The sequence below is a fragment of the Vigna radiata genome, chromosome 9 (genome assembly GCF_000741045.1).
Source record: "Vigna radiata var. radiata cultivar VC1973A chromosome 9, Vradiata_ver6, whole genome shotgun sequence".
NCBI classification, from domain to species: Eukaryota; Viridiplantae; Streptophyta; class Magnoliopsida; order Fabales; family Fabaceae; genus Vigna; species Vigna radiata.
In genome coordinates this window covers 13,552,650-13,575,757 of record NC_028359.1, presented here as the reverse complement: position 1 = coordinate 13,575,757, position 23,108 = coordinate 13,552,650, and the positions used below count along the sequence as shown (strand labels likewise).

At 37.1% G+C, this 23,108-nt stretch overlaps 1 protein-coding gene across 14 annotated transcripts in view; it reads left to right on the top strand.

Moving 5' to 3' along the window:
- Nucleotides 1-22,844, top strand: part of LOC106774002 (chromatin modification-related protein EAF1 B) — a 28,844-nt gene extending 6,000 nt beyond the window's left edge. For 6 of the 14 annotated variants that reach the window (XM_014660781.2, XM_022786482.1, XM_022786481.1 and 3 more), the window contains exons 8-23: nt 2,126-2,317; nt 3,300-3,380; nt 3,557-3,629; nt 3,727-4,232; nt 4,357-4,410; nt 7,321-7,393; nt 7,499-7,692; nt 7,795-7,848; nt 7,964-8,044; nt 8,306-8,443; nt 8,545-8,664; nt 11,668-11,768; nt 11,946-12,161; nt 12,244-12,616; nt 12,939-14,694; nt 22,386-22,844. In XM_014660781.2, the coding sequence (XP_014516267.1) occupies nt 2,126-2,317; nt 3,300-3,380; nt 3,557-3,629; nt 3,727-4,232; nt 4,357-4,410; nt 7,321-7,393; nt 7,499-7,692; nt 7,795-7,848; nt 7,964-8,044; nt 8,306-8,443; nt 8,545-8,664; nt 11,668-11,768; nt 11,946-12,161; nt 12,244-12,616; nt 12,939-14,612 (3,930 nt within the window). In that variant the 3' untranslated portion in view covers nt 14,613-14,694; nt 22,386-22,844. Of the gene's footprint in view, nt 1-2,125; nt 2,318-3,299; nt 3,381-3,556; nt 3,630-3,726; nt 4,233-4,356; nt 4,411-7,320; nt 7,394-7,498; nt 7,693-7,794; nt 7,849-7,963; nt 8,045-8,305; nt 8,444-8,544; nt 8,665-11,667; nt 11,769-11,945; nt 12,162-12,243; nt 12,617-12,938; nt 14,695-22,315 lie in introns of all 14 variants that reach the window. The other 8 variants (XM_022786492.1, XM_022786488.1, XM_022786490.1 and 5 more) reach the window with 8 other exon arrangements.
- Nucleotides 22,845-23,108: the final 264 nt, after the last annotated feature.

The window sequence follows — 23,108 nt, the reverse complement described above, 5'->3', positions numbered from 1 at the left end:
CTTAGACTGAAGCTAGAGGACACAATCAAGAAGTATAGAAAGCAATTTGAGATTTTAGTGGGCCCATTATAGACCACCCAGCTAGAGTACTTGTGTGGAAATTTTTATAATGGCCATCTTCATTGAAGGTGATAATGGGCATCGCCCTTTTGATTGATAGTGGGGCAACTCAATATCATATTCACAAAATTGGTAGAAAGATTACGGTTACCAGTACCACATACAGTACCCTACATGTCAGAAAAGCTGTTTCTGATATTCATAGAAGAGCAATTGCTCTTAAATAGAATACAAAGACTAATTTATGATGGATATAATATCTTCTTACAATTCAGGATCAATGATCCTGTAAAATAAATAAAAAAAATATGCTGTTAGCCTATTAATCCTCCTAATTATGGAATGTAATTAAATCTTCTAATTATGTAATTAAAACTGTACAAGTCAATATTAAATGCAACGTAAATCATGGGATTTTGACACTACACTGTAAAGGTGGGAGGAGGGTAGAGAATTAAGACTTGTGATATGATATGAAAACTAATTTCAGAGGTTTGACACAATTAAAAAGGATGGAGTTAGGTACACTTTGAAAGGGGATCCAACCCTTTGCAAGGTGGAGGTATCAACAAAACTATTATCAAGGAGTGACAAGAGAGGGAAGAAGGCGTTACAGTGGAGTGTGAGTCACAAACTAGCAGAGGGGAATGGGTTTCCAATAACTGTCAGGGATGTATTAGAAGAATTTATGGTTGTCTTCCAAGAAAAACTAGGGCCTCTGCCCAAATGGGCTCATGACCATGCTATATCTTTGAAAGAAGGGGCAACAATCCCCAATCTCAGGCCATATAGGTATCTTCATTTCAGAAATATGAAATTGAGAAGCTGGTTATTGATATGTTGAAAAGTGGTATCAAAAGGCTTAGTGACAACCCTTATTCCAGCCCAATTATACTAGTAAAGAAAAAAGATGACAATTTCAGTTTTTGTATATATATATATATAAACGGGATAGTGATTCCTAACAAGTTTGCTATTCCACTAATTAATGATTGTTGGATGAGTTGACGGGTGCAATAATTTTTTCCAAGTTGGATCGTAAATCAGGCTATCCGAATGAATAAGGAAGATATACTGAAAACAACTTTAGTATGCATGAGGGTCACTAGGAGTATCTGGAAATTTGTGTAAGTATTTTCTTGATGATATACTAATATACTGCAAAGATGAGGAAAGTAATGTGACACAACAAACAAAGGTTTTTCAATTATTGAAGTAACATGAAGTTGTTGTAAATAACAAGAAATGTGATTTTTGGGATATCAAAAGTAAAATATTTGGGCACATAGTTTCTGCATAGGGCTTATTTGGAAATTTGTGTAAGTATTTTCTTGATGATATACTAATATACTGCAAAGATGAGGAAAGTAATGTGACACAACGAACAGGTTTTCAATTATTGCAGTAACATGAAGTTGTTGTAAATAACAAGAAATGTGATTTTTGGGATATCAAAATTAGAATATTTGGGCATATAGTTTCTGCATAGGGGGTATTGGGCTGATTCAAACAAAGTGGAGGCAGTGGTAAATTGGCCAATTCGAAAGGAAGTAAAAGGGTCGAGAGGATTTTTGGGAATTACAGCCTACTATAAGCATTTTGTAGAGGGGTATGGACAGATTGCAAGACCTCTTACAGAACTACTCAAGAAAGATGACTTTAGTTGGTGTGATAAGGCTGGAAATGCTTTCAATCTCAAAAGAACCATGACTTCTTTGCCAGTTTTGGCTTTTCCAGATTACTTCAAGCCTGTTTACGGTTGAAACAGGGTGCATCAAGTAAGGGAGTGGGGGAGGTGTTACAATTTATTTTGCTTGATGAGATAAGGTAGCATAATATTTAATGTAAACCCTAAGATAAAAATTGTAAATTTGACAATGCATTTTATCAACGTTGATGTGATCAGGAAGCACTAGAGGTTTAAATCAAGAACTATTAGATTGTTCTTTTTATTGGGGGAAATTTTGGAATGCTTAATTAATTTTTCTTAACTGTTTGTAACATCTACATCTATTTATTTTGAGCTATTTATTATTGATGCTTTAATGTTGGTGGTTTTCGTCAGGAAACAACCACACTTTTGGAGGGACAAAATCCTGTCAAACGTCCTGCACTTAAAGTGGATGCATATGCTTTGAGATTTATAAAGGCTAATAGGTCTCATGGAATTTCCTCTGAAGCAGAGGCACCAACAACTCCTGAAAAGATTTTTGACTCAAGCACTGTGGATATGTCATGGGATGAGCATCTTAATGAAGTATAATACAAGTTTCTTTATAGTTCTTGTTAAATATATTTATTTGATGCTATGCTTGCAACTTGGTATGCAACTTGTTAAATTGTAATTTGGTATTACCTTTAATTGATGTGAAATCTCCTGCACATCAATCCTCAAATCTTGGCATATACATATTGTGCGTGAGGCTAGATATGTGGGTGATAACAGTGACACAATAGGCTCAACAAACCTTGTTAGGATAACCTTTGATATTATATTAGGAAGTGAATTTCAACCTATCTTTGGTTGACATGAGATTTGTATCTACTTATGTATTATAAATTGGTCATATCTTTGGTTGACATGAGATTTCCAACAAAACCTCTCAATCTGAGGCATGTAGATCTTGAGTGTGAGACTAGATGTTTGTTGGTGGTTTGATAATGACCTAATAGTTGGTGGCATGATAGGCCGAGCAAACAACAAACCTCTAGGATATACTCTAAATGCCCCTTATACCATCTTAAGAATTGGATTAATGCTTAACCCAACTATACAAAATTGACTTATAAAGTGAGGATTGTCTCCACTTATAAATTGTAATTTGGTCTAATCTTTAGTCGATGTGAGATTTTTATAAAAAAAATGTTATATCTAAATGTAATATTCTATTTAAACTTGACCGGATGCGTTTTTTGTTTTTTTTTTTTATCTAATTTATGATTTAATACTGTTGAAATATTTATTTCATGTTAGCTTTGCAACTTTCTATTTCTTTTTGTGCATGGTTCTCACGGGTTCATTTTGTCCTAACATATTATACCTAAATGCAATGTTCTTTTTCAACTCCACTGAATGTGATGTTTTACTCTTTATTTTTTAGTAGATGAATTTATGGAGTGGTTTTGTTATTATTTTGGTCGTAGTCAATGTAAGCAAATCTCAGTTAGTGGGAGGCTTTTTTGTTGTTGTGTAACTACTCTATGCAAATAACTATTTTACATGTCATTTAAATTTATAGGAAAGTCTTTTCTACGAAGTTTCTCCTACTGCAGTGCAAACATATAGAAAAGCTATCGAATCTCATTTCCATCATTTTGAGGTAAATGTATGATCTAAGATTCTCAGCTACTTTGTATATCAGGAAAACAAAAACAGAAAATACTTGGTTACCATGTTTTATTCCTTCCTGGAAGGCAAAGCCAATTCAGGAATATGCTTATTTGTTCAAATATTTATTGAAACAAAATATTTTAATTTAACTTGTTGAAAAAATAGAATAAACTTTTTCAGAAAACTGGGAGTAGCATTCAAGAGGAAATTGAAACATCTGTGTATAATACCACAGCAGGTACTGTTGAGACTACATGCATTGTTTTTTTTTTTTTTTTTTGTGTTTAGTTGGTTATTCTAAACCTGTCATTATTTTCTTTTATTGATTCAAATAGAGTTTGGATCACAAGAGAATGCATATGATGAGGAAGAAGGAGAAAATAGCACTTATTACTTGCCCAGTGTCTATGAGGGCAACAAATCATCGAAATCGGCACAGAAGAAACATAAAATTTTGAAGTCTTATACTCCTAGGTGTAGTGATGCTGGTGCTGATTTGCCTTATGTACACTATACAACTGGAACTCAACCATCCATGATGTTTGGGAAAAGACCTCCAAGTTTAAATGTTGGGTCAATACCAACAAAGCGCATGCGTACAGCTACTAGGCATAGAGTTGTAAGCCCTTTCACTAACATTGGGACAGCACAAGCTCAAGCTAAGGCAGATGCTTCAAGTGGTGATACCAATTCCTTTCATGATGACCAGAGTACTTTACATGTCGGACCCCTGATCCAAAAAGGGACTGAGGTGGAGTCAGTTGCAGATTTTGAAAAACAGCTATCTTATGATTCTGCAGAAACATTTCTTAAAACTAAGAAGAAAAAGGCAAAGACTTTGGTAATAATCAATCTGTTGTTATATAACTTGAGAGATACTTATTTTTGAACATGTGTCGGAGGTGTGTTTTGATTTGATTCAGAATCTGTATTTCGGCTTCATTTGCTTTATAATTATTCTACAGGGTTCGATGTATGATCAGGGTTGGCAGTTGGATTATGTTGTCCTAAATGAACAGGTAACCTTTTTCAGTGAAATTGCCTTAGTAGCCTTCATCTTTCAACATTATAAAACAGAATTTGAATTTCTGGATTGTTAATTTTCAATGGGAATCTTTGTACTTTGTAGCTTAAACCTAATGCTCTACTATAGCGTGATAAAGGGTTGTTGAACGAGATAAATTGATGGAACAAATGCTGAAAACCGTGTATATTATTGAAGCTGGTTGTAACAAGTGAAAATAGTTATAGGATAATTTATTTCTATATAAATTACATGATATGCCAATTAGTTCTAGTTAGATATCCCTATAATTATAAAGATTGTTATTAATTAAATAAGGAAACAAATCATAAGATAGAGATCATCCATGATACACTAAAATATTCTAAGTTAATATCAAAAGATATTTTTCATATTTCTATCACTCCATCCTCAAGTTGAAGCTTACTAAGCATTAGCTTGTTACAAGAAAGTTGTAAAATATATTATTGATCTTAGTAATTACGGAAATATCTACAACTGCTAATTAGGGATGTTTTCCATTATTAGCCCTTATTAGGGGTGTTTGGGTTTATGTGTTAGCTATATAAGGGGGAAGAATGTCTCGGAGGAGACACGTTTTGTTGTTAGTTGTTTGACAGGAATATTACATCCTGTGTGAAGGAAGAATTGCTTCCTTGGATGCTTTCAAACATTTCCTTTGTACCTCAAATATCAATGTAGTTTACTATTTGAGTTTGTGTGTTGTGTGTTAAACCGAAGGTGTCTTGGGTTTCTTTCTACCAAGAAACCTATCAAAAGTGGATTTTAAATCTTACACTATCACAAAACCAAATTTTTTAAAGTGAGATTTGTATCCTTGTAAAAGAGTGAGTTTTATTTCTATCTCAACCCTACATTACTTATTTTTAAGTTGAGGTTTACATTATTTATATACTATAATTTGTTCTTATCTTTAGTCAATGTGATATTTCTGATACCTCATGATGAGGACTAAATATTTGTGGGTTTTTTGATAGCAACCCTAAAGTAAGGGGTACGATAGGCCAACAAATCTCTTTAGGATTGATTCTGAGATCATCATAGTAAGTGGATTTTTAAGCCTAACTCAATCTTACAAAATATGTTTGTCAAGAGCTAATGCTTATAAATATATGAATCTAAATAAATAGTGAGATTCAACTTAAGATCTCTTATAGATATTCTCTCATATATTCTCTTTAAAGTATTTTCAAAAAGTTAAATGTTGTATTTGGTTGTTTCACCATTGTCCTAATATCATGTGTTCTAAGCCAAGTTCCAATTCCATCTCAATATCACATTGTTCTTGAGTTTTCCATGTTGGCTTCATCAATTGCACCCTTGAAGAACTTTTTAATGGCACAACCCAATTGGCTAATTGTATCACTCGTCTTTGTTGCCCATTGATGGGTCTTGCTTTCTTGACATGTTTAGTTGAATGGAGGATCAATCTCCTCTTTAATCATTTTGCTTGTTTGTGATATTGTCCTCCAATATGATGTATTGTTTATGCTCTCACCTTTCCAGCTACATCTTGATCTCTTGTATTCCATCGATTGTCTTGATGTGAGAAGGATGTGTGTCCACCCTTTAAGCAGACGTAGGACTTTGCACACGTTGTGGAGCAAGTGTTAAGAGACCTTGGGACACATCGCATAAACCTTGTGTGTTGTTGGTATAAAGAGCATATACTTTAGTCCAAACTAATGCACACTTCTCATGGGGACAGAAAATATGTTTGAGTAAGGTGTGAATAGTGAATTTAATAACCCTACCAAATGAACATCAATCTTTATCCATTGTTCTTGATTTTTGTAGGAACGGATTGAATGGTGGTAGTGAATGGGATTTGTAGCCCAACCCACGTAATTTTAACCTTAAGTGGAATAGTTGGACTTATCCATCTTCTGAAAACAACAATATGGTTAGAGAAATGGGAGAATATGTTCTGGAGGTTGATGAGGTGTTGGGACTTTCTTTCCTAGAAAATAACAATAATAATAATAAAATGAAGTAAGGAGAGGGAAAACTTGTTGGAACAGTAAACGTGAACCTGGGAGAAAGGTTCCAAAAAGTGTCCTCCGGAGGCAGTGGGTTTATTGGGCCAGCACAGTTTTGAAAAAGGCTCTAAATACCATACTGAACTCTAGGAAAGAGACACTAAGCTGAAATTGAGCTTTTCTGCAAAAGCACAAATGCTTTATTTTTAATGACAAAAAAATCAATACAATTTATAGGGAAGATTTAATATCCTAAAATAACAAAAATATAATGCGGAAATAAATAAAATCCTTCACGATGATACATACATAATCTAGATATTCTTGATTGTGTAGGATTAGTTTCCTATTTCTGTAATTATAATATATATGAAAGAGACTGACTCTCCAAATGTCCATTTTGTGTCAGAAGGTTGAGTGAGTCTCTCTGTTAGGTTTCTTTTCTCAAGAAACCAATCTTTCACTCCTCACAATACCCACTCACACACAAAAGAAAGAATATGAATGTATATTGCTTATGTAATCAAAGAATGAAGTGCTTACAATCTTTCCCCAAGGGAGCACTCTCCCTCCCACAGGAACAGCCTCCTGTCACTACACTGAATATCCAAAAGCTCCCTTCTACCAGACTCCCCTTGCCTTTTTATAAAGGCAGCCCGCTTCTAACTACTCAACACCAAGTAATTCCTAAACTGTTTCCTCTGTCCTGCCCTATTACTGATTATAATCTAACATATTATATCCTTTTGCTGTCAGTCTTTATTTTTCTCGTCCTACGAACAACAGAAAATTGTTATAACAATTTGAATCTAGGATTGCTATATAGCCCACCTTATATATGTATATTTTATAAACTGTTTATGAATATTAATTTTTAATGCTTATTCTGTGATGTTTTCTCAAAGCAGAGGGATCAGTCCAAGAAGAGAGGGGATAGTCATCACTTTGAATCTATTGGAAGTGGTGGTAAAGCTACTTGTAATTTTATTATAAATCTTGAAACTTCTTTTATTTACATCAAGCATGTGTATTCTATTTTCTTCATGATTAATGATTTATAAATTCAACTTTCCTGTTTTGAAGGTTTGTATGGGCAACATAATGGGAAGAAACCAAAGGTAATGAGGCCACTCGATAGTCCTTTGGACAGTATCGTGCCACTGAGTAATTCTATTCCTTCCCCTGCTGCTTCACAAATGAGTAACATGTCATCTCCTAATAAATTTATCAAGATCATTAGTGGTCGAGACAGGGGCCGGAAAGCTAAATCTCTGAAGGTAAAATTTTTATATGAATTTAGATGCTCATGGGCTAAGCAATTTTTGTTTCTGCAATTGTGCTAATTCTATTATTATATTTTTATTATTTTTTACTATTAGACTTCTGCTGGACAGCCTGGTTCTGGAAGTCCTTGGTCACTATTTGAAGATCAGGTGATTTGAAATTCATTTGCCTTATCAAAATTTCTCTCCTTTTTTAATAAATATATAAAATTGAATATCTATGAATCGTCTGAAAGGCTTACCATTATTGCACTACTTGTTGCAGGCTCTTGTGGTCCTGGTGCATGATATGGGTCCAAACTGGGAGCTCGTGAGTGATGCTATCAATAGTGCTCTCCAAATAAAGGTACTGATGTGCAATATGGATGGTTTTAGAGGATAGAGGAGTTTCTGGAATTTTTTTTCTAAATCATGTCATATTCCATTAGATCATCATGCAAAATCCTTCTAATGCTTTATGTTATTAGTTCTTACATCAATCTCTTGAATCTCTGAGCTGTGCTTTATGACACTTTAAATGCTAAAATTTCATTTAATCTGTGATTTGATGGGTTATTTTGGTTTTTATTGGAACTTTGCTGATAACCACATTTTACAATATTTCCAGTGTGTCTTTCGCAAACCCAAAGAGTGCAAGGATCGTCATAAAATTTTAATGGATAGAACTACTGGGGATGGTGCAGACAGTGCTGAAGATTCAGGGTCTTCACAATCTTATCCGTCTACGTTACCTGGAATTCCTAAGGCATGGAATTGTTTTCATTTTCATGTACTATTTGGATGCATTGGGGCATTGTCATGTATTTTTTCTTTGGCTTTAATTGTGTAAATCTTTCGTATCTTTAGCAGGGTAGTGCCAGGCAGCTATTTCAACGGTTACAGGGGCCAATGGAGGAGGATACATTGAAGTCTCATTTTGAGAAAATTATAAAGATTGGGCAGAAGCAACATTACCTTAAGAATCAGGTTTGAATCCAAAACATTTACGTCAGGAAAAGATTATAAGATGCAGAGACACTTAACATTTGGCACGTGTTAAGTAGTTAGGATATATATTATTGTACATCTTAGGATTTGTGATACACTTCATTTCACAATTTGATAAACAGGCCTAATGATTCATGATTTGAATCTTGATATGCTACCTTCTTATCATTCTTAGAGATTGAGGCAAAGAAGAAAAGCAGATAACTGGGAAAAGTGTTTTTGAGAAATTATTTGCACACTGTCAAATAGAGTACAATTGTGTATTTATACATGATAGAATAGCTGTCATAACTAAAAGCAAGGATGGCTAACTGTTTTTTAACTACCTGTAATGCAACACTAAAACTCTAGGAGGCAGTTGAATAACTGCTCCTGTACAGAATACTCATTCAATCACTAATGTCACTGTTTAAATTAGATTGGCTGTTAATTGGGCAATAGATGATAGATGGTTGCTTTTAGTGTTATTAATGCTTAATTAAAGTGTCAGTGGTTTGGTGCAACTTCAACATGAGTTTCATATAGTGATATGATTATCAATATTAGTTTGTTAAGAAGTAGATTTTAAGTCTAACTCAGTTTTACATAATCGGTTTGTAAAGTGAAGTTTCTATCCACTTATATAATGTGAATTAATCTTATATCTAGTTGATGTGGAACTTTTAATGCACCTCCTTGCTCCGAGACATATACATCTCAAACAGAATTAGACATTAATGGATGGTTCGGTAATGACTCAATAGCAGGTGGAACAATAGATCCAACAAGCATCAAACTTTGCTAGGTGTTAAAAAGTGGACTTTAAACCTACTCAACTTCAGAAAACTAGCTTATAAGGTGAGGTTTACACCCTCTTATATGCTATAAACTTGTCTTATCTCTAATCGATGTGAGATCCAACAATCCTTCCTCTTGCTGATTTATATACATCTCATGTATGAGACTAGATATTAGTGGATGGTTCGATAAGGTTATGAAATGAGGTTTTTCTTGAAAGGAAAGTGTTGAGAACAGGTAGGGATTACCAAAGATGTGATTAGAAGCTCCCGAGTCAATTATCTATGAATTTTGACCTTTCATGAATTGAGAAGTGCATGCTATTGATGTACTTGGAGATTGAGATGTCTGGGCCAAGCTGTTAGATTTTAATTGTAGATACTCTTGATATTCATCCTCTTTGAACTTGGAATTGGTAGTTTCAGCCTTTAGAAACAATAGCTGTTTTGGAAGGAAAACCATGCAAGGAGTAGCAATTCTCTTGGATGTGACCCATCCTTTTACAATATATGCATTGAGGATGCCCCCGACCCCACGTCCTCCTCCTCTAGTGCCATGTCCTTCTTTTCCTCTTGTGACAACCATGATAGATGGTTCCACTAGTTCATCAGCTTCTTGAATTTGAGGCAATGACACATGAAGAAGGCGGTCAAAGTTTCCATGGAAGGGACCTCATGATGGTCAGAAGTTGATCTTTGATGTGATAAAAGTTTGGATGTAGGGCACAAAGGATCAACACCATATAATATTTGTCCAATTTCTTTTTGATATCTTCCAATCATTCAACTTGTAGAAACATCCTCAGTTCTTCGACAGCAGGTTGGGCTTCAATCATAAAGGATACCATATCATGATCTACCATTTTAAGAGAGATAAGCTTGTTTGCTGTAACATAGAGTCGTTGAATATTGTTGGCATAGATACTTTGAGCTTTCTTACAAAAGGAATAACAAGTTTTAAAAGATCTTGGTTCCACTGATTGCCATAAAAGGACACACAATTGGAAATCTGCTTGTTTCCTCTGGTAAGCTTTTTTGGTAGACACATGGCTTTCATCTTGTTCAAGGTGATCATGATGTCCTTGGCCAAGAAATCACATCTCAACGGCAGTAGAACAAGATAAATATTTTTTTCCATTTAGCTTCTCTAAAGTAATTGAGGGACTTCCAGAGAACAAAACAACACTTCCAGTAGCCATTTTTGATTAAAAAAAACTGAAGGAGCAAGTAAACAGAGAACCCTAGGGCTTTTCTTCAAGGGTAGCTTCGGATTTCACTGAGATGAAGTTTTGAGGGTCAGAATAGAGAGAGGAGGGACCGACAACAGCTATGGAGGTGGTGCATGACATTCTGATGAGCAGAAGGCGGCACGTGAACAAATCCCGTGCCTAGAAGCAGCAGACAAAGACAGTGCGTGTGGCGGCTAACTAGCCATTGGCATCGACAGGGTTGGTCGTTGCTTGGAGAGGCAATCCATATCCAGTGGTCAGGAAACTACAACGGTGGACGGTGGCAGACGATGGTGAACAACAATGGACCGGCAAAGAATAGGGGTTTAATAGTGTTGGACAACTTCAACCTGCAGTGGACAGTTGTAGAAAGGAGCTGGACAGTCGTGGCAAACACTGTTGGACAGATGCAAACAACAACGATAGTCACGACACATGAAACGAGACAGAAACTAGAGTGGGATCACACTCGTTATTAAAATAGAGAAATATATTTCTGGAGGGCTTAATGAACCCCTCTCATAGTTCTGTATTTATATATATGAAAGTTGATACATAGGAAGACTAAAAGGCAAAAAGCTGTCCTAGGATACTTGGTCAGAGAACTAGGGACAGAGGTTATTTAACACTCAACCTCCTGCCTTAGACTTGATGATTACATGAATTTATAAGCTATTTCAACAAATATCTTAGCCAAAATTCTTTTTGAACCCAGTTCTGGAGCAATTCCTTGGCGTACTAATCTTTTACATTTTAATTATTTCTTATCGGTCTGATTAGTGATTACTTCTGAAGAATATTGTTTTCACGGAACAGCAGAATTATAGCTATATTCAAAATTTGTCTATTTTTGTCAGATGATTAGTGATTACTTCTGAAGAATATTGTTTTCACGGAACAGAATTATAGCTATATTCAAAATTTGTCTATTTTTGTGAGATGATTCTTAGCAGACAGTCCCTTTTTTTTTAATGCAGATTGATAACCAGGATTCAAAACAAGTAGTGGCTGCCCATAATTCACATGTGATTGCTCTTTCCCTAACGAGTCCCAACAACCTGAATGGAAATCTTTTAACGTAAGTTTTTATTTTATTTTCTGGCCAATAGGGACATTTTATAATTTGGATTCTGTTGCATTGTCTACTCTGTGCATCTAACTGTAGTTAAGCTTTTCTTGTAATTTTAAAATATTGGTACACATGATTAGATTGTTTAGCACAAAAATTTAATTTATGTTTGAATCCCGGATGAAGGCCACTTGATCTCTGTGAAGCTGAAGAAACAAACCCAGATGTCCCAGCCGTAGGGTACCAAGGTTCTCATCCTGGTGGTTTGACATTACCTCATCAAGGTTCTATACAGTCAACGCATCCCACATCTGGGGTGAACTCTTCCCTACCTGGGTCTTCTGGTATGGCTCTCGGCCATAACTTGTCATCATCATCTGGTTCGGCCATAACATCTGTCAGGTGTGCAGTTTCATTTCTGACGATTCTTGTGCATTACCATTTTTGTGCATTGCTATACAATCAGTTGATGTGATTGTTTCAGGGGTGGTAGATATGGAATTCCAAGGAATTCTCCTACACCAATGGATGAGCAACAGAGAGTACAATACAATCAAATGTTACCTGGAAGAAACATTCAGCAGAGCATTTCAGTTACTGGGACTCTTTCTGGAAGTGATCATGGTCGCATGCTTCCGGGCGGAAATGGTATTGGCATAATGGGTGGAATTAACAAAGCCATGGCAATGTCTAGGCCAGGGTTTCAAGGATTAGCATCACCATCGATGCTTAATTCTGGAAGCATGATTTCCTCTAGTATGGTTGGGATGCCAAGCCCTGTAAATATGCACTCTGGAGTTGGCCCAGGACCAGGCAACTCAATTTTAAGACCTCATGAGACACTACATATGATGAGGGTGAGAAGTATTCTTATTCCATCATGTTAGGATTAAATAGTTTAAGTTTATTACGTATTCACAAAAACTGATGATCAAATTGCCAGAGAGAATTTAACCAGAGAGCCATTTTTTTAAATCTTTGGAAATGCCAAAAACAAAGTGTTCCTATGTTGTACTTGACCTTGTGGTTATGAAACTTGTTTTCCCAACCAACTCAACATTTTTTCTTTGACTGTAATCATAATTGCCCTTCTTAGACTGTTAGGTGTTTGGTTTATTTCTTAACATTTATGGTGATCTTATTTTATTTATACTAATGACTTTTTCCTATTGCCATTAGCCTGGCCATAACCCAGAACATCAAAGACAAATGATGGTTCCAGAGCTTCAGATGCCAGTCACCCAAGGGAACAGTCAAGGTATTCCTGCTCTATGCGGGCTGAGTTCTTCGTTTAGCAATCAGACAACACCAGCTGTTCAGCCTTATCCAGGACATGCACAACAGTCACACCAACTCTCGCAGCAGCAGTCCCATCTCAGTAATCCTCGTCCCCATCTTCAAGGTCCGAGTCATACTAATTCACAGCAGCAAACCTATGCGGTCCGGTTAGCGAAGGAAAGGCAAATGCAGCAACGATATCTCCAGCACCAGCAGCAGCTTGCTGCATCCAATGCATTGTTGCCACATGTCCAGGCAAAGTCTCAACTTTCCATATCATCAACACCATTGCAGAACAATTCTCAGGTTCAACCACAAAATTCTTCTCAGCAAGTCCCACATTCACCTATAACGCCATCATCCCCTTTGACTCCCATGTCATCCCAGCTCCAACAACAGAAACTTCACCAGTCACAACCTGGCTTCAGCAGAAATCCCCCCGCTAGTGGGTTGACTAACCAAGTAGCAAAGCAACGCCCACAACATCCACCACAGCAGCCACCACCACAACAGCAGTATCAACAATCTGGTAGGCAGCATCCTAATCAACGGCATAATGTACAGTCTCAACAGCAGGCAAAACTTATGAAGGGAATGGGAAGAGGAAGTATGTTGGTCCATCCGAACCTCTCTGTGGATGCTTCTCATCTAAGTGGGCTCTCTCTGCCTGTGGGAAGTCAAACTGGTGAAAAAGGGGACCAAATCTTGCACATGATGCAAGGTCAAAATATATATCCAGGATCTGGTTTAAACCCAAATCAGCCATCGAAGCCTTTGGGTCATACTCATTCTTCAAATCATTCACAGTTGCAGCAGAAGCTGCATTCTGGGTCACCAACCACTTCATCGAAGCAACTTCATATTCCTTCTGATACTAAAGCTCAAGCACAGGTTTCACCAGTTTCATCAGGCCAGTTGTTGTCATCTCCACCACCAGCTGTTATTGCTTCTAACCAACATCAGCTGCAGCCACAAAGTCAGTCTAAGAAAATTAATCATACTCAAACCAACGTTCAGAGAATCTTGCCACTAAACCATCCTGTTCATTCTGAGTCATTAAAGTCTGATCCAATTCAAGCTGATCAGCAGCCTGCAAACAGTTTTTGCAAGGGTAGCGCATGTGCTACAGTGACACAGAGTTGTATGGACCCTGTTACTGCTGTACCAGTTATTGCCACTGTATCTTCTCAGTGGAAAGCAGCTGAATCACCATTTGATTCAACTGTGAACAATCAAACCACTCAAATGAGTTCCTTGGGAAGTGCACCTGCTGGAAATTCCACTGGAAATGAGCAACCGACAATTAGTCAAGGGTTGGAGCCAAGATCTGTTAGCTTGACTTGTCATGCACATAATTCTGATACACAGTGGCAAAAACGTCAGGTACAACCTCTCCAACAGTCATCACAACCCATCCTATCTCAGCAGCCATATCAGACTGAGCAGCAGCAACAGCATGAGAAAGAAGAATATTCTCCCAAAGATATTGTTTTACAACCTCAACAACATATGCCGCATCTACAATCAGGGCAGAACAGTATGTTTATCCAGCCACCTAATTCTAAAGTTGAATGATGCTTTCCAACGGAGGGAGCAGCCAAGTGTTCTCTTTCTGTCAGGATTGGAATTTTTATGCCTTAATGACAGCATTGTACAGGTAATTCTATATTCTTTTACTGTTTAGCTTGTATATGTGCAAATATAGCATTGAATTGCATTCGTTTGTTGTTTGACTCTATTGGATGGGGCAGGCTCAACGTTTTTTCACCACATGCATATTGTTAGAATAATTATTAAGTTTACCTATGATTAGTATAGTTAGTAGAGCCTAAAGTAGGGAGTTGTGTGTTGGTTTATCTATAATGATTGTTCCTAGCAGTCTAGGACAATCCCTTCATATTCTCTATTGTATCAAATCTTCATCTATATAAATAATAGAACATGAGAAGGGTCTTTTAAGCCCTTTAAAATTATATTTCTCTGTTTTGGATATCAAGTTGGTATTAGAGCAGGTTCATCCTGCTCTGGTTTCCATCCTGGTTTGTCCACCAACATTGTCACTGTTGTTTGCATCTGTCCGGTGCCGTTTGCCGTTGTCTGCGGCTGTCTCGCCACTTTCTGCAGCTGTCAACTGCAATTTGAAGCCCTTTAACTTGGTTGTCCGCCATCTTGCTTCTGTCCACCGCAGTACACTGCTGTTCGCCGCCGTCCACCGCCGTCCGCCACAGCCGGTCGCCGTCACAGTTTCGACCGACGACCAGTGGATCTGGTTCGCCTCTTCACGCGACAGCCAACCCCGCCGGTGGGTTCGCCTGATTCTCCTCCACGCTCCGCCACGCGCCTCTCCTTTGTGCGGCCCGAACAGGCGCGTGCAGTTCACGCGCTGCCTTCTGCTTGTCGTAAAGCCACTGCGCCACCTCCATAGCTGTCGCCCTCTGCTCCTCTGTCCATTCTGACCCTCAAAATCCCACTTCGGTGTGTCCAGAAGCTCTTCTCTAAGAAAACCCTAAGGAACCCTCTAGGATTTTCTGGTTCTTCACGGTTTTTCTGGTTCCTGCTGCTGTTTTTATCAAAGAATGGCGTCTGGAAGTGCTCTTTCTTTCTCTGGAAGTCCCTCAATCACTTCCGAAAAGCTAAATGGAAAGAATTACTTGTCTTGGTCTGCTGCTGTGGAAATGTGGTTCCTTGGTCAAGGACATTATGACCACCTTGAGCAGGATGGGAGCCAAGTACCTTCTGACAAAGCTGAACAATGGAAACAAGCTGATTTTCAATTGTGTGCCCTATTGTGGCAATCTGTGGAACCCCGACTTTTGATATCCTCTTAGAGCCTTCAAGACATGTCACACTTATTGGAAGAAAGCTCAAAGCATTTATGCTAATGATACCGCAAACAAGCTCGCCTGTCTCAAAATGACAGACCATGATATGGTCTCCTTCATGACTGAAGCCCAAGCAGCTGTGGAAGAATTGAGAATGTTCTTGGAAGTGGAATCTTCGGAAGATATCAAAAAGAAGCTTGACTAGTATTATATGGTGATGATCCTCCGTGCTTTGCATCCAGATTTGAATCACATCAGAGATCAAATTCTGACAAGTCATGAGGTCCCTTCCTTGGAAGCCTTGACCACACGTCTTCTTCGTGTTCCTGTGCCTCAGTCTCAGGAAGCTCATGAAACAATGGAACCATCTGTCATGGTTGCCACACGAGGGAGAGGAGGACGTGGCACTAGAGGAGGAGGACGTGGAGGTCAGGGACGTCCACAGTGCTCTTACTGTAAGAGGGTGGGTCACACCCAAGAAAACTGCTACTCTTTGCATGGCTTTCCTTCAAAAACCGCTAATATGTCTAAGGCTGAAACTTCCACTTCCAACTCCAAGTTCACTGAGGAAGAGTATCAAGAATATCTGCGGTTAAAGTCTAACAGCTTGGCGCAATCATCTCAGTCCACAAGTACGTCCACAGCTTGCATTTCTCAATCCATGGAAGGTCGAAATTCATGGGTAATTGACTCGGGTGCTTCTGATCACATTTCTGGTAATACCTCATTCTTCTCGACCCTTTGCCTCCAAGAAAAACCCCATTTCATTACCCTTGCAAATGGCTCTAAAACTTGTTCAAAGGGAGTCGGTCAAGTCTTCCTATCTCCCTCTCTAACTTTGAAATCTGTTCTTTTTGTCCCTAACTGTCCATTCAATTTAATTTCCCTAAGTCAGTTAACCAAAATGTTTCATTGTTCAATAACTTTTGATTCAAAATCTTTTGTTATACAGGAGCGTGGCTCGGGGAGGCAGATTGGAGAAGGATACGAAGCTGGAGGTTTATATCATTTTGGATCTCGTCCACGGGTATCTTGTGTTGCAGCTCTTCCCCCTAAAGTGTTACATGATCGGTTTGGCCATCCTCACTTGTCAAAGTTCAAAATTTTGTATCCTGAACTTAGTGGTCTTCAGACTTTAGAATGTGAGTCCTGTCAACTAGGAAAACATGTTAGATCTGTCTTTCCTAAAAGGTCCCAATCAATGTGTACTTCTAGTTTTTCTATTATTCATTCTAATGTCTGGGGACCTAGTCGTGTCTCTTCTTTTGGTTTTAGGTATTTTGTTACTTTTATTGATGAGTATTCTAGATGTACTTGGGTTTACCTAATGAAAGATCGCTCTGAATTGTTACCTATTTTCACATCCTTTTTGAATGAAATCAAGAACCAATTTGGTCAAGTAATTAAAGTCTTAAGAAGTGATAATGCTAAAGAGTATTTCTCATCAACTTTTTCCTCACTTCTTAGCTCCCATGGTATTTTGCATCAGTCCACTTGTCCTCATACACCCCAGCAAAATGGTATAGCCGAAAGAAAAAATAGACACTTGGTTGAAACAGCTCGTACCCTTTTGCTTGGTGCTCATATTCCTGTTCATCACTGGGGGATGCCATCTTAACTGCATGTTTTCTTATTAATAGGATGCCCTCCTCCTCTCTCAATAATAAAGTCCCTTTCTCCATTCTCTTTCCCAATGATTCTCTCTTTCACACCTCTCCTCGTGTCTTTGGTTGTGTTTGTTTTGTTCACGACATGTCTCCCGGGCTCAACAAGCTCTCTGCTCGTGCGATTAAATATGTCTTTTTGGGCTATTCTCGACTTCAAAAAGGGTACCGGTGTTACTCTCCTGAAACTAAGAAGTATTACATGTCTGCTAATGTTACCTTCTTTGAACAAACACCTTTCTTCTCTCCATCTGCTCAAGATGTTCATATCCTCCACCAGGTCCTTCCTCTTCCAGTAGTTGAGTCTAATATCTCCAATGCCTCCGTCAATCCAAGTCATGTCCAAGGTCCTCCCGAACCTTCCTCTCCACATACTGATATCCTTCAACACAGTACCCCGATGAGTAATNCTCTTCCAGAAAATGNTGGATCTCCTCCTTCAGATTCTNCTCCGTCACCATNTCCTGTCACGCCTCCTGGTGAAGATGATTCTGGTTGGCCCATTGCTCTCAGAAAAGGTACTCGTTCCACTCGAAACCCTCATCCCATTTATAATTTTCTTAGCTATCACAGAGTTTCGCCCTCCTTTTATTCCCTTTTATCCTCAGTATCACCTGTGGTTATACCTAAAAATGTGAGAGAAGCACTTGATCATCTTGGATGGCGACAAGCCATGATTGAAGAAATGCATGCTCTTGACCACAGTCATACTTGGGAGCTTGTGCCACTTCCCCCGGGCAAAAAGGCTGTTGGTTGTCGATGGGTATATGCAATTAAAGTCGGCCCTAATGGTGACATTGATAGGCTCAAAGCCCGGCTGGTTGCAAAAGGGTACACTCAGGTTTATGGTCTTGATTATTGTGACACCTTTTATCCCGTGGCAAAGATGACTACCATTCGTTTGTTCTTTGCAATGGCAGCCATTCGTCATTGGCCACTTCATCAGTTGGATATCAAAAACGTCTTTCTTCATGGTGATCTTGTGGAAGAAGTTTATATGGAGCAACCTCCTGGGTTTGTTGCTCAGGGGGAGTCTGGTATGGTTTGTAAATTGAGCCGATCTCTATATGGGCTCAAGCAATCACCACGTGCTTGGTTTGGAAAGTTCAGCTCCATTGTTCAAAAATTTGGGCTAAAACGCAGTGAAACAGATCATTCAGTCTTTTAATATCATTCATCTCTCGGTAAATGTGTTTACTTGATAGTATATGTTGATGATATAGTTATTACAGGAAATGATACTGCTGGAATATCTCAATTGAAGGAGTACTTGTGTAGACATTTCCAAACCAAGGATCTTGAGAGTCTCAAATACTTCCTAGGCATTGAAGTAGCTTAGTCAAAAGATGGAGTTGTAATCTCCCAAAGGAAGTATGCTTTGGATATTTTGCAAGAAACAGGCATGATTGATTGTAGACCGGTTGATAGCCCTATGGATCCAAATCAGAAATTAACAACATAAGAAGGTGAGTTATTCTCCGACCCCGGAGAGATATAGGAGGCTAGTTGGAAAACTAATATATCTCACTATTACAAGGCTAGATCTATCTTTTGCAGTTGGAGTGGTTAGTCAGTTCATGCAAGCTCCATGTGTTGGCCATTGGAATGCTATCATTCGCATTTTAAGGTATGTGAAAAAGGCTCCCAGGCAAGGGCTGTTATATGAAGAAAAAGGAAGCCTTCAAGTATCAGGTTATTGTGATGCTGATTGGGCGGATTCTCCTATTAATAGACGATCCACTACTGGATATTGTGTTTTCCTTGAAGGAAACATTATCTCATGATAAAGTAAGAAGCAAAATGTAGTGGCTCGATCAACAGCTGAAGCTGAATATAGAGCAATGGCTTCATTAACATGTGAACTTATATGGGTGAAGCAGTTCCTTCAAGAGCTTCGCTTCTGTGACATCCAGAGTATGAAGATGTATTGTGATAACCAAGCTGCTCTTCACATTGCATCAAATCCAGTGTTTCACGAGAGAACCAAACATATAAAAATTGATTATCATTTTGTTCGGGAAAAATTATTGTCAAAGGAAATATGTACTGAGTTTGTTGGATCAAATGACCAACTCGCAGATGTTTTGACTAAGTCGTTAAGGGGATCTCGGATTAAGTTTATTTGTTCCAAGCTTGGTACATACGATCTGTATATTCCAGCTTGAGGGGGAGTGTTAGAATAATTATTACGTTTACCTATGATTAGTATAGTTAGTAGAGCCTAAAGTAGGGAATTGTGTGTTGGTTTATCTATAATGATTGTTCCTAGCAGTCTAGGACAATACCTTCATCTTCCATCTCTCTATTGTATCAAATCTTCATCTATATAAATAATAGAACATGAGAAGGGTCTTTTAAGCCCTTTAGAATTATATTTTTCTCTTTTAGATATCAAGTCATATAAAACACATTCGTCATACATGAAAGCTTTTTCCTGAATGATCGTAATAGTAATTGATTGACTTTGTTTACAATATCTGCAGATTTTTCTTAGAAATTATTGCTGTTGTAGAGTGTGTTGAATGGTAATGTGAGAAAGGAATAAATTGGCGTGCTAAGTATCATTTTAGAACATTACTCAGAATCCACTACCCAGAAACTAATTTAATTGGAACCAGGAAAAGTCTATTAAAAAGGTTAATTTGTGAATAATTTTATCAAACCGCTGGAAGAATGACAGTTATTAGTGTTATAATTATAAAATTACAGAACAGGTCCTATATAATAAGGAATATCTAAATTTTTTGTTTTATTTGGAATATTTTTAATTATTCTCATATTACTAGAGGATATTAAATCTTCTTGATAATTGTATTGATTCTGTTTTTTCGATATAAATTAAACATTCATGTTGTCTCAGAAACACATGGTTTCAACTGTCTCTTTCCTAGAATTTGACAGCTAGGATACCTTATTAGTTTCAATTTTTAATATAATTTCTTCTTGTGTCAGAAAAATTTAAGTTTGTTTCTCACTTCACACATGGTACCATAGTTAACTTAAAGTGAACGGTGAAAGAACCAACTATAGTTTATATCATTAATGCTACACAAGGTTACTATCTTCAAAGCATGGATAAATCTTTCTATTGAGTGTGACTCTCACATGTTATTCAAGCTCAACTCGATACTTCGGGATCTTACTTGTAGATGGTTGATTTTTTTTGTAAAGAGTAGTACTATGTGTTCTTTTTTTTTTTCTAATATTTTATAGAGGGTAGCCATTGTCCTGAGTTTTTCAGGGATGGATTTGATTTTTTATTTTACACGGTTAAGGTTAGTGGGCCAGGTTTTGTACCCCGGCTATATTTTGTATTTTCCTCCTTTTTTTTTGTTTTTTTTTTTATATATATTCTAAGGTGCTACATATGATTGATGCTGGTGTTAACATAGTTGGGATCACATACAACATACTGATGTTTTAGTATTAAAAGAAAACATTAATGCGAAAAAAGGTTACTTAAAAACAATAAAAAATATTTTATTCAAACGAAAATAAGAATGTAAATCTAGTCATACCAAGTTATCAAGTCTCTCTTCCTTTTGTGAAACCAGTTGAATATAAGATTAATCTCTTTTATGTTGAATATACACATAGGGTCCTTTATTTATAATAGAAGAAATATAGGTTAAGTCGAAAGTACAAATAAGAAATAATAACAACCTAATTAAAGATAAAAGATAAATATATAATATACCTAACACTTGTCCTCAAGCTGGAGCATACAAATTGTATGTACCAAGCTTGGAACAAATAAACTCAATCCGAGAACTCCTTAATGACTTGGTCAACACATTTGCGAGTTGATCGTTTGACCCAACAAACTCAGTACATATTTCTTCAGTCAACAACTTTTGATAGGAATAAGAAAAGATGGCTAGTTTATGAGAGGAGGAATAAGCGTAACTGAATGTAACAAACTAATTGTCTAGGACAGTTAGTTGTGGGTAAGTGAGATTGTATAAATAAAGGCTGGGTAGAAGGGGTGAAGGTTGTTGATTGTTGTAGTTGCTTAACAGGGTCATACTTGTGAAAGAGGGTTATGCCGCTACATTCTTTCTGTACAGACATTATATTGTGAATAATATTCAAATTTCCCAATCTTTCTGTGTTTCTTGGAGAGGAAGAGAGTGCGGGAATTAGGTTCTCAATTCTGGAACCTAACAACTTTTCACAAACAAAATGACAATCAATTTTTATATGTTTAGTCCTCTCGTGAAACATTGGATTTGATGCAATGTGGAGAGCAGCTTGATTATCGTAATACATCTTCATATTATGGATGTTACAGAAATTAAGCTATTGAAGGAATTGTTTCACCCATATAAGTTTACATGTGAGTGACACCATCGCTCTATATTCAGTTTCAGTTGTTGATCGAGCTATTACATTCTATATATTTTTCCATGAAATAATGTTTTCTCCCAACGTAAACACAGTATCCTCCTCTAGTAGACGTCTATCAATAGGGAAACAAAACCTTAGGTTTATCACGTCAGGAGTTTGTATCACGTCAGGAGTTTGAAAGCTGTTAACTCCTCACCACTTAGTTAAAGAGGCTGTCATATCATGTCATTAGCTAACTCGCCAAGGCATGTCAATGGTTTTATCGATTATCATGATTACATATCTTAGCAGAAATGTATTTTTGAATTCATTATTAATGATATTTGTTCATATGTATAGAAATTAGTGTCATGTAAGTAATTTATTTGTTCATATTTATTCATACTGCGGTCTTATCCGTGTTTAGTTTTCTCATGAATCCAGTGACGGTAAGTTTTCTTTGTAGGCGGACTTGTCTATTTTTTTCTGTAAGATGACAAAAGAAAAACAGCCCTCATTTGTGGGGTTTTTTGCAGATGAAGCTGATTATTCATGGGGACTGTGGAATATGGAAACAAATATTCGTTGTTTCTGGATAGGTCCTGTTGATGTACTAACCGAAGTTATATTGGCAGGCATCATGGCTAATCATGTTCTTGTTTGGCAAATCTTGTATATTAATAGTCTTCTTAGAAGGTTGACCCCCCATTTTGGTTTTTGGAAAAGAGACGAGTATAGAGGTCTTTTTGTATAGGATCGTCTCTTGGGTCCTTTGTACTTTCCCCTCCTTTTCCTTTTTTCTTTTACTTTCTCATGTGCAGAGAAACAGTTTATTTTTATTTTACTAGATTAGTGAATGTATTATTACTCTAGATAATCGGGATAGAAATCATTTTTATTGGCAAAAGCCAATTGAAGCTTTTGTGAATACAAGTTTCCCAATGATGTCTTGGTACTACCATCTGTATATATGCAACTTCTCAATTTTGTAATCATTTTAATGAAACATGTCCCAATAGCTTTTCCTTTATTTCCAAATGTATATCAATCAACAACGGCATGAGTTTTTAAGTAGGATAGAAAAGTGGTTCTTTGGGTCAGGAGATTCAATTTGAGATTCAATTTGTGACATTACAAATATATAATAATAATAATCATATAATATAGGCGTCGTCATCCAAATAAAAGAGAACATTTTAGAAATAAATTTGTAAATAAGTCTTAAAGTTTACGGTCATAAAAAAATATCAGAATTTAAA